The 12,637-nt window shown below is 44.0% G+C and overlaps 1 protein-coding gene across 1 annotated transcript in view; it reads right to left on the bottom strand.

Moving 5' to 3' along the window:
* The window catches only part of ACTN3 (actinin alpha 3), a 368,054-nt gene that overhangs the window by 61,046 nt on the left and 294,371 nt on the right, over positions 1–12,637 (bottom strand). The window contains exon 20 of the mRNA XM_030217755.1: positions 12,384–12,542. Within this exon, the coding sequence (XP_030073615.1) occupies positions 12,384–12,542 (159 nt within the window). The remainder of the gene's footprint in view (positions 1–12,383; positions 12,543–12,637) is intronic.

Raw genomic sequence — 12,637 nt, 5'->3', positions numbered from 1 at the left:
GCGAAATACATGGCCGGTGATGTATTTTGGCAGTGCCACAAACAGCTGGCCAGACCCGTATTTTCGAAAAAGATGGCCGGCCATCTTTTGTTTCGATAATACGGTTCCGGCCAGCCAAATGCGTTGGATTTGGCCGGGGTTTGAGATGGCCGGCATCATTTTTTAGCGATAATGGAAAGTTATGTCGGCCATCTCAAACCCTGGCCAAATCCAAGGCATTTGGCCATGGGAGGAGCCAGCATTTTTAGTGCACTGGCCCCCCTGACATGCCAGGACACCAACCAGGCTCCCTAGGGGTCACTGCGATGGACTTCAGAAAAGCTCCCACGTGCATAGCTCCCTTACTTTGGGAGCTGAGCCCCCCAACCCCCCCCCCCCCCCAAAAAAAAACCCCACTACCCACAAATGTACTGCACCCACTAAAAGTGCTCCAGGGACCTGCTTATAGCCTCTAGGACTTATTGCTGCTGTATAACTTTGGCACATCAGTTGACACCTGAAGACTAATCTCTTTGAAAAAGTCCTTTATTTGAATAAGCACGTTTACTCACAGTTAACTGCAGATTAGAGGTTGTGCCCCACTGGCAAAGAGTCCCCTGGTACTAAGATAAGCAGTAGGTCAGAGCTGGCACAATGGTGTACAATACCCTCTTTCAGCACCATTCAAGGTAAGAACTACGTTCTCTAACGTGGGTAACACAGGAAAGGGATCTAAAACTGGCTTACAAAAATGGCCACTACCGCATGGACTACAACAGGAAACAAAACAGGGCACACTCTGACCCAGTAAGCAGGGGGAAAGCACCAGGGGAGTAGAGCCTACCAACTACCAATACCTACACCCACCACAATGCATTGCTGATGTGACTCTGCAGTGAAAAATAACAGAGGTGTCATACTCACCCCAGAGCCACATCACAAGCAGGAAAAGGCTGTTGGAGGACAGAACACATTCTGCTGTCATGGAGGTGGGTATGGCATTTGAGACTGGCATACAGGCTGGAAAAAAGTGTTTAAAGTGGGGTTTTTTGGGTGGGAGGGGGTTAGTGACCACTGGGGGAGTATGGGGAGGTCATCTCCGCTTCCTTCCGGTGGTCATGTGGTCAGTTTGGGCACCTTTTTGAGGCTTGGTCGTGAAAATAAAAGGACCAAGTAAACCCGGCGAAATACTGCTTAACGCCGTATTTTTTTTCCATTATCGGCGAAAGCCGGCTATCTGGTAGGCACGCCCGTACCCGCCCATGTCCTGCCTTCGCTTCACCGCCGACACACCCCTTTGAACTTTCGCTGGCGAGGCGACAGGAAAGCGGCGATGCTGTCAAAAAAAGCAGCTTTTGATTATACCGATTTCACCGCTTTTCCCAGATCGCCGGCCATCTCCTGATTTGTGTCGGAAAATGGCCAGCGATCATTTTCGATTATGAGCTGGATAGTTAGATAAGATTTGCACAGTGCCAATCCTCGTTCTGACGCTATTGGCTGATGCTATCTGTCTACCCACATACGCAGGGTAAGGCAGTAGAGAGGTTGAGTCATTTTTGTGCTTTCCAAGAGTTGGTCAGCCTCTAACATTCTCCCTGTGTACCTGATGATCGTTACCACGTTAGTAGTGGTAATACTTCAGAGTTGGTGTTATCATCTAGTTTTTGGGTTTCAATATTATATTAAGAATTCTTTTTGAAATAATAGTGAAATAGGTGTTTTATAGGACTGGATTTGTTATTAGAATTTGCCACAACCTATATATAAGTGTTTCACAATCCTAGGGTTCCACTACTCATTTTATTATGCTGCCTCTTGAGAGAGTAATAAGTCACTTTCCAGGAGACCGCAAGAATCTTATAAAATTTTGCAAAATTTGGTATAAATGGAATAAAGTTTGGGCAGGTCTTTGTTGGCCTAAAAATGATACTTTTAATGTAAACATTCTCAAAAGATTAGTTGCCTTTGTAAGAACATACACACCAGATTCTACCTGTGAACTACATTATCAAATTATCAGTAGATGGATTTCCACTGTCATTGACGAAGTGATTCCGGATGCTATTGATCTGACATCATTAAAGATCTCTGGTAAGGTTAATCTGAAACAGCTGCCCGTTGCGCGGCCTCCTGTAGAAGCCACCCCTAGTTGCCAAGAGCCTGACCCATCATACCCCAACAGACCTAACCCATCACAATCTAGCTACTATCCTAGTTCCTGTTGCCCCAATGGACGTCGTTCCAAAGTTCAGTGTTGCCAATGCATTAAATTTGGCCACTATGCTTATGAATGCAGGGATAGTTACCGGTCCGATCGTGTTGCTCAGAGCACAAGCCACTATACCAGAGCTCCTTTTCCACCTGGCAACTTTAATCATGATGCCAGACCCCATAATCATCAGTCATATGAGGGTGACAACATAAAATACTTCCCCAAGGTACATAACCCATTTAGGGATTCTAACTGCCCCCGTGATTGCCCTGATTTTCGAGATTGCGAACGGCATAACCCTCTTGGTCTGGTTATGTATGCTGACAATCGCACAGGCAATAATGCTAGAAATCAAGGTCCCAGGCCTTATGGTCCGGACCGCAGAACTGATTACCCTGACTCTCGAGGAAGACAGCCTCAGATGGGCTTCCAAAGAGGCACCCCCGGTAATAATGAGGCTAGTCCAAATTGCCATGCAGGTATTGTATGCTTTCGCTGTCGACAAAAGGGACATTTTGCCGCTGAGTGTAATGACCCACCACACCACTGGCCCAGAAAACAGATGCGTCCACCCCCTCCTGATTGCCAATAATTCCCTCTATGGAACCCAGACCAACGCCAATCACAATGACTAGGTGTAGTCCGAACCCCAGCTGGTTTTGATGACTTCAATAAGTTCATTTCAATGGAACTTACCTCCCCAATTCCCAGGATATATGAAGACAAAGATCATCTCCCGGTGCTCCTGTTAACCCTGATGGACGTACTTTTATTCGCTGCTACCGCTGCTGTGTCCTTGGCCACTTTGTCTGTGAATGCCCACAACCCCGCGTTAGACCCTCACCACAGCATAAGCTCCTTACTCAGCAATAGGCTCCTACCTCTATGGAAATACCCTGTAACCCTCAGCGCTGGAATTTGTCATTGCCAGGGTGTATTTTTCTTTCTTTACCTGTTAAGCTAGTCCTTGCATACTTTGGTAGCTTATTAGTTTAGTTTTCTTAATATTTTGTTGCACTAGTCACCTACACTATCTCTACATTATAAATCAAGGTCATTAAAAATTAAGTTCTAGACTATAGTTGCCCTGGAATATTGTTCTAGGCTACCTAGAAACCCCACCCTTTACATTTGCTGCTATGTCCACTTTCTGTGTGTATGTGTATGAGTGTGGTCTTTCTTTTCCTGCTCCTGTGATTTGTAAAGATTGGACTACACTTTTAATTGTTTGTCTGTATGTATCCATCTGTATTTCTTTGGAAATGGCATAGCTAAACCAGATGATTATTGTTAATTCCATGGGATTCCCTGTCAACTGCAGAGACAAGAAATCGACTATGAGCGTATATTGTCTCGGGAATAGCTATGTTATTTAATTTGATATGGGATCATTTCAATAAAAACAATGCATTGTTCAGTTATAAATTAATGAGACAGTCACTTTTTGGTTTCAATGTATAATATTGTAAAGAAATATAAATCATTTATGTTTGAAGTCACCTTATGGTGGGTGTAAAATCTGAAATTTTCATAATGTTACTCTGCGTATTTCAGTACCATTTCTTGCAAGGAAATTTCTCTTGTCCTGGCCAGACAAGCGGGGCTTTCCGAACAGTTAAGGTATCATTTCTGATCTAATCTGCTGGTTCCATACTTTCTTAACCAGTAGAAACTTTCAGGATGCTCTATTAATCCTGTCTCGCAGTACATTTTATTTCTTTTGCAACATGCTTCCCACTATATTTTACATTTAAAAATTAATGCTATATATGATCGAGTTTATTCTAAATTGTGTGTTCCTTAGCTATTACACCAATGTAAAATGTGATTCAAAATCCTCTTGGACACTTGTCCATTGTACTACATTTGGTTTTCTACAATATTCTGGATTTGTTTCTTCTAAATATTTTAAATTTTTCTGCTCATTATTTTTGGGGTAGACGGAATTTACTCCCTTCCTGGTTCTGTTTAACAGTCCATTATGTTATTCTTTATCTCCCTATGGAAATGGTCATTTGGAACCTAAATAACCACCTGCAACATATCTTTATAATATGTTCACTCGCATGAGAAATTCTTTGTTTACTGCTGTATTATTTAGATTGTCTTGATGATCCTGAATATACTGATCTCCGAACTGTCCATACAGAATGCTGAAGCCTAATCAGCAATATCAAGACTGAAGATGTGCCCTAAATGCAGGGATCCTTCACTAAGATTGGGCTACGAGAGTCAACCCATATCCCGGTTCTACTCTATCTGTTGTATCATTACTTGTCCACCATTTCAAACGAGTAAGTCCTGCAGGCCGCTCGAACCTAGGGGCTCAACCCTTGGGGAAAGGTGATCAAACACAGGTGAAGACTACTTATACCTAATCTTCAGCCTCGATACAGCCTGAACTCTGACAAGAGAATACCTGGCCATTTCAACAACTCCAATGAGAAATAATTTTTTCCAAAATCTTCATGCCATTTTTCAAGTGTGACCAAATGTAGACTCTATTGCAACTAAGTGCCCACACCGCATTCCGAATATCAGAGAGCAATGCTAACTTTAGAAGACACATCTAGTATATGGGTTTTCTACATGATAACCATGGCATTTATCTGTTTTGAGATAACATATATGTCTTGCTCCATTCAGATTGCGCAAGCCATAAGAGGGGGATATAGGATAAAGACATGGAAAAACCCAATTTTGTACAGCACAAGTATTACAAGACTGCTACAGGCCCAATTTACGTTAGACCCTTCCAGGTTGAGGCACTATCTGCTACAACTGTCAAGCTACAGGACCACACGTCTTGGGTCCACTTGAAAGATATACCAGATGTTTCCAGCCCATTCACCACAGAACCATCCACTTCCCTTGACAGACCAACAGCTTCCACCTTTATTGCTCCTTTGCTCACCAACACCAACACCAACACCAAGTCATCATGAAACTCCAGAATCTCCACCTACACTGATTCCCCAGCCACCACTCATCCCATTGCCTGATCTATGTGACCAACTTGTGAACATACAGGTTCTATTCGGACAATTGATTGTTCCTGAATCCCCAGATTTCTATGTCCTTCAGAACATATATCTTGAAGCTTCTAATCTTTTCTACGTCCTTCAAAACATACACCTTGAAGTTTCCAACCTACTTAGCAGTTTGCATCATTCCTTTCCCTCACAAGACTATTTACATGCAACAAATTCCAGTCACTAATGACATTTGCCTTGCAAGAGATCATCTGTTTAGCGCCACCACCTACAGTTCTTCAACGGAATCTTACTGTTGCTGACCTCTCAGTGCTTGGTGCAAGATGACTCCATCATCTTTTGTTTTCCAACTGCTCGTTTGAGTATTATTGGACTTGTATGCTTTACTGTCTTGTGTGTGGGTATTGCATTTTTAATAATTGCACTGTTAGGTGTGGCTCCTGTTAAGTCAGACACCTCATTGAAGGGTAATTGTATTGATATCGTTTTCACTGACAACTTTACCTTGTCAACTGAAAGCTCCACTGCTATTTGGAATTCCTGTTGAAATTTCTATTTCCCCTACCACAGACGTCCCCACATTGCCAGATGGAACTTCCGAATTGGAAACATTTTCCACAGATAATTCCATATTACCTATTGAAAATGCTACATTCAGTTCTCTCCCCACTAACAATTACACTGTACTTCGTCCTAACTCCTCTTCTCCTGATAGTAACACAGCAACTACTACCTTTTCTACTGAGAACCATACCCTATCTGAACTTCCCTCTACTTCTCCTGAGCCTTCTGCTTTGGCTGATATTTCTCCACTTTCCATTATAAGCTCTACCGTAACCAATAAGGTACCTAATTCTACCCTACCCTGATGCTAATGATTCACCCAGCGTGGCCCATTCCCGAATTGACTGTTTGGAAAATTGTGGCTGAAATTCTTTCCATCATTTGCTTTACATTCTCTATAATCTTTGCCCTTAATTGGTTTCTATACTTTCACCAAAGGATACAATATTATCTAAGTCATTTAACCTAGCAAGCCTCACATCCCTTTCATGGGTTTGCTCAGCCCTAAGCTACACATTTTGTTTTCCTGTGTCAATCATTACTTGATGCATTAGAAAGTTCTGCAGCTACTTAGTAGAACATATAGGATTGCTGAGTGCTAAGAGAAACAAACAAATATGTAATCAATATATCTGCAAAGAATATATATATATATATATATTTTTTTTTTAATCAGCTTATAGTAGAACATTTTTAAGAATATAGCAATCATATATATCTTTTTTCTTATGCATTATCATATATAATCATGCTTGTAGATTTGTAGAAATAGCTTTAATGTAATTGGATGAACATATTTGTGTGATTTACCACAGATTTGAAAAAGTTTCAAGAGGGGTTACATCTGGGCTTAGGAACAGACCACGGATTGGGTAAAGTAAAGGGAACACCATACTTCCCACTGTTATGCATATAACACCTATGCATATAACTTCTGGTTTTTCATGCACCCTGCACAGTACAGGTTCACTGAAGTTCTCAGAGATCAATACCTACCCCCCACATTGCAGTCTTAACACCTTCTGGAAAAGACGGTAGTAATCTAGATATTCTTTTTTTTTATGCTGCCCCCGCTGCGGGGACAGCAAGAGGGGAGCTGTATAAATATAGTACGAGCCTGAGGCCTACTACCAGTGGTGTGCTGGAGCTGGCTCGCACCGGCTCACAAGAGCCGCTTGTTAAATTTTGACAGCTCTTGCGAGCCGGTTGTTCTTCGGGGCGAGCTGGCTCCATTACACAAGGTAAGCATGGCAGGAGGGCACCATCACAGGCCATGCTTACCTCCCCTCCCAAACATGTCCAGCGATGTCCTTCGCCCCCACCCTCCCCTCCTGCTCCCATCTGTCTTTTTGTATTACCTCCGTCGAAGTGCCATGTTATTTAAAGCCCTGCTGCCGTCTCCAGCCTTCCCTGCTTGCTTCGTGATGAGTTCGTTCCCTTAGTCCCGCCTTCTGACGTCATTTCCTTTTTCCGTGAAGGCGGGACTGAGGGGAACGAACTCATCACGAAGCAAGCAGGGAAGGCTGGAGACGGGCAGCAGGGCTTTAAATAATGTGGCGCTTCGATGGAGGTAATAGAAAAAGATGGATGGGAGCGGGAGGGGAGGATGGGGGAGACGGAGAATCGCTGGACATGGATGGGAGCGGGAGGGGAGGGCAGGTGGGAGGAGAATCGCTGGGTATGGATGGGTAGAGGGGGCAGGGGAGAGAATTGCTGGGCATGGATGGGTAGAGGGGGGCAGGGGAGAGAATTGCTGGGCATGGATGGGTAGAGAGGGGCAGGGGAGGGGAGAGAAGAGAATTGCTGGGCATGGATGGATAGAGAGAGGCAGGGGAGAGAGGAGAGTTTCAGGACATGGATGGAGGGGAGGGAAGGGAGAGAGAAGAAATGTTGGACATGGAGGGAAGATAAAGGAAGGAGATTAGATGAGGGAAAAGGAAGTGAGGAGAAAAACTGCACATGGATGGAGAAAATAGGCAGAAGCTGGATCCACTGTACAATCAAGTCTGTGGAGGACCAGAAAAGAAGAAGAAAGGAGGAAAGAAATAAATGGAAAGGAAGCCCTGGAAACGGAGTCAAGGGAACAGATAGAGAGCAGCAGAAGCAGATACTGGGCCAGCATGATCAGAGAAACAAAGTCACCAGACAACAAAGGTAGAAAAAAATAATTTTATTTTCATTATAGTGTTTGGAATATGTCCACTTTGAGAATCAGGTGCTGAACGTTAAAAGTTTATATTTATTTACTTAGTTATGGCATTTTATCCTATATTAAACATGAATTAGATTGGAACCGGGGATCATTTAAATTTTTTTTTTTTGCTGGAGAGAGTAATGCATTGCCCCCCCCCCCCCCCCGGCTATAGCCAGCTCGGCAATTTTTTTGGGGGGGGCACAGAGGTGGGCGGGGGGCGCAGAGGTGGATGGGGGGCGCAGTGGTGGACGGGGGGGGGGGGGGGGGGGCGCCAAGGTGGACCATGGAGAGAGCCTGTTAAAAATTTACCAGCACAACACTGCCTACTACCCAGCCTGGGACCTGCTGGAAGAGCTTTGCCCAGCCTAAGGGATTCTGGGTAAAACAGGCCAAGGGACGAATTGGTTAAAAAAAAAAAAGTACATTTTCTAAGCTGACTTTAGCTTGATAGTTTCTGACTTCATAACAGGTGCATGAAAAAAGGAGAAGTGAAAAAACATTGTGGCTAGAAGAAGACTGGCCATCTGCCGGAAAAGGGGGAGGGTTTGTTCCAGGAATAAAATTATCAAAATCTGCTGTTAAGCGTCATTTGGCCACCTGGGCCATTTACATAGGAATGGTTTTTTTGGAGCTCCATAGAACCTAATGAAAGAAAAGGGTATAAATATGGTTGGCATTTGGTATGTAACAGAAGACTTAGAGACTAGAGGCTGACCTGTGTCATCTCTGTCAAAAGATCTCTTCACAAGAATACTTTGCTCCATCTCTGTGTCTATGTAAACTGATTTGGGTGAGTAATAAAACTTCAAACTTGAATCTGTCTCTCATCTTCCTTATTTCTTACTTATGGGGAAATTGTTACTTTGATATGGACAGTGAAAAGATTAACCAGAATAAAATGACAAGACTTCTGGATCTGACTGGGGAAATGTACACCCCTAGACAGACCCTTGACAGAATTGTCTGGTCCATGATTGATCCATGGTTAATTAGTTTAGATTGTAAGGTAGTGGGTCCAATGATTGGTGTCAGATGGGGTTGTTAACAGCCTTCCCCACATAAGCCTAAATTTAGGGGACCCAGAAACCCCCTAATATATTATTTTTTTTGTTACATTTGTATCCTGCGCTTTCCCACTCATGGCAGGCTCAATGCGGCTTACATATTGTATACAGGTACTTATTTGTACCTGGGGCAATGGAGGGTTAAGTGACTTGCCCAGAGTCACAAGGAGCTGCCTATGCCTGAAGTGGGAATTGAACTCAGTTCCTCAGGACCAAAGCCCACCACCCTAACCACTCCTCCACTCCTCCAAAACTTACAGGGGAATAAGGTAACTTGATAAAATAAAGGACTCTTTTTTTAAAAGAAAATAATTAAACAAAAGGAAAAACACGCAACAAAGTTGAGTTAGCAAAAAGAGAAGGCCCACCCATAGCTATGCCACTGGATCATGTGTGCAGACTGCAGAGGCTATTTTTCTTGGAGATAAAGTATGTTTTTTGATTATTTAAATTATTATATATTTCTGGCTTGGATACTATTTGGGTAATTCTAAAGAATTTCCAGGCTCTATTGGGTATGATGAAGATGCAGCATACCCAGAAGCTAGATTCTATGAGAAAGGAATTCTGTGGTGATTGTTTTCAAACACAAATATTCAACAATTTATAGTGTTAGTAGGGAAATGATATTACAATGAAATGAAATTTATATATTAGAAAATTTCTAATATATACATTTCATTTCATTGTAATATCATTTCCCTACTAACACTATAAATTTGAGAAATGTATTGCTCTTAATTGTAATTTTTCAGTGCATATAGTCCTCGCATTCAGTAATATCAGTGTGCTTTTTTATTCTGAATTGTGCATCAGGCTGGTATAATGTCCACAATGTAGACCAGTGTCTGGAGTCCTTTATCCTATATTAAGAAGAATCTATAGCATACTTGTTCTTAATCAGTTTTATAACTAAATACAAAATGGGAAACATCTCAATGCTACTTTCTCTTGTTACTTGTGCACAGTTTGGGTAAGCATAAAATACTAGTAATCATAATTTTTTTTAAAACATGTTTTCACAAAGTTGCTGCCTCAGATGATATTTAACTACATCAGTATTGAATTGGGAACCTAAATGTGCCAGACTTGTTGAGACGTCCTTGTTAAAATGGCTCTCCCAGTTGTCACACTAGACAAAAGTAGAGGCTGAACAAGGACAAATCCAACACTGGAGATGTTATCCAACAATCCTTTATTAATGAAGATATGAATGGACCCGATACAGTCCATGTTTCGGCGTATATGAATGCCCACATCAGGGTAAAGTTACTAACTCAAATCCAAAGAACTGATATTCAACTCCGCATATATAAAATCGTAGAGCTGTAATTAGGTGAAGCAGTTCGGAGGACAAGTGCAAATAGACCACCACTCATAATCTCTGTAGGGTCTGCTCATTGGTTCACATTCACACAACCAAATTTTAGTTTCATTTTTGACCAAAACTAGGCGATAAGATTCAGCTGCAGTTTCGGTTTTGACCGAAAGCGTGTAGCAGTTTCGGTCGACCTCTATCTTCCTTCCCCATCATAATTCATCATCTCACCTACTGCCTAGCCCATATCTGGCATCCCACTCCCCCCCATCATGTGCAAGCATATCTGCTTGATTTCCCCCTCCTCATTTAGCATCTGCACTCCTTCCCTGGCCTCAGTTCAGAATCATACCTCTCTTTTACCTGCTGTTTCCTCTGCCACTGCTGCTTTCTTCAATGCACAGCAGTGGCAATAAAGCAGAGAGAATCCACGGGCCTTCCATCTTGCCTGCACTGCTACATGCTCTGCCGGTGCCTATCTCGGTCCCATCCCTCATAAACAGGAAGTGACTTTAGAGGAAAGCAGGACTGAAATCAGCACTGGCAAAGTGTGTAGCAACGCAGGCAAGATGGAAGGCCCTGCGGCTTCTCTATGCTTTATTGCTGCTGCTGCATGTTATAGAAAGAAGTAGTGGCAGAGGAAGCAGTGGGTAGAAGAGAGTTATGATTCTGAAAAATCGAAGGAGCCATATCCGCAATAACTGGGTGGCAAACCATTTTTGGGGGTGGCACTTGCTGCCCCATAGTGACCCCTATGGAGGGAGCAAAAGGAGAGAAAACAGAGTCTAGTTGGATGGAGACATGCAAGAAGCGACTGGGTAAAAACAGAGAGGAAAGCATCTGTGGAAGGAGGGAGGGAGAAAGGAAGGGAAGAAAAAGCCTTTAGTGGAAGTGAGCAGAGAGGGAGAGTGTGAGTGAGAGGAAAAGGGAAGCACTTCTAGTAAGAAGACAGGACAAAAACTGGAGGAAATGTTGTGTGTGTGTGTAGTAGTAGGAGGAGGAGGAGGAGGAGGAGGAGGAGGGAAGGAAGGGAAGAAGGAGAATTCCTAGTACAACGTGCAAGAATAGGAAGAAAGAATGAGTGGGAGGGGTGAAAAGAGGAAGAGAAGCATAGAGAGAGAGAGAGAGAGAGAGAGAGAGAGAGAGAGAAAGGCAGGGGGTAAAAAGAGGGAGAGAAGCATTTCTAGAGAGAGAGAGAGAGTGAGAGAAGGAGGGAAGGGTGAACCCTGGGGACTTTTTCTTATAGTATCTTATATCAGTGGCGTAGCAAGGGGGCTGCCACCCGGGGCGGTTCGCCGTTGCACCCCCCCCCCCCCGGGTGCAACACGATGACCCCCCCCCCCCCGACCCAGTGCCTACCCTCCTCAACTCCGTCTAACCAGCTCCCGCACCCTACCTTTAAAGAAATCTCAGAAGCCGTGGCGAGGCGAGGCACAGCGCCTTGTGCCTGCATGTAAAAGAAGTGTGGATCATCTCATCGGGCCTTCCCTCGCTCTGTCTGTCCCGCCCTTGCGGAAATAGGAAGTTGCGTCAGTGGACTGCGGGACAGACAGAGTGAGGGAAGGCCCGATGAGACGATCCACACTTCTTTTACATGCACCGCGCCTCGCCACGGCTTCCGAGATTTCTTTAAAGGTAGGGTGCGGGAGCTGGTTGGACGGAGCTGAGGGTAGGCACTGTGTCTGGGGGTGTTGATGCGCCAAGGGGAGGAGTTTCATCGTGCTGCACCCGGGGGGGGGGGGGGAGATGGCAGGGAGCTCCCCCCTTGAGCTGACACCCGGTGCGGACCGCCCCCCCTTGCTACGCCACTGTCTTATATAGCTCATTTAAAGGCAGGTGAGGGGAGTGGTCTGTGATGTGGTGGTAGGCATGATGTGTGGAAATGCCATTTTGGCTTTCCCCCTTTCATACCTTGCTTGTTTCCCAAATATTTCTGGCTAGAGATACCACGGATAAGGTGCAGCAAGACTGTTATTTTTACTATTCAAAATTAACATGGCTACCCTTCTGGAAATTTTGAAGAAGTGCTGGTCAGAGGAGAGCTATCAGAACTGACCTTGTCTGATGCCAAGATCTTAAACGAAGCCATGACTTGCTCTGATGTGTCCGTCTCAGCAGTCTCCCGGGTCATGAAGTCAATGAAAGCCTGGAAGGTCACAACTCCTGTGTTGTTGGGATCTACCAAAGCCATGATGCGAGCGAATTCCACTTCACCCTGAGAAGCAAAGAGAAAAGCAGAGATATGTGGAAAGCATGAGAGACTGACAGCCAAAAGGCCAGATGCAGACAGATAGTAAACCACTTGGTAAT

The sequence above is a fragment of the Microcaecilia unicolor genome, chromosome 11 (genome assembly GCF_901765095.1).
Source record: "Microcaecilia unicolor chromosome 11, aMicUni1.1, whole genome shotgun sequence".
NCBI classification, from domain to species: Eukaryota; Metazoa; Chordata; class Amphibia; order Gymnophiona; family Siphonopidae; genus Microcaecilia; species Microcaecilia unicolor.
Note: the sequence above shows the minus strand (reverse complement) of the source record. Positions and strands in the feature narration are given on the sequence as shown.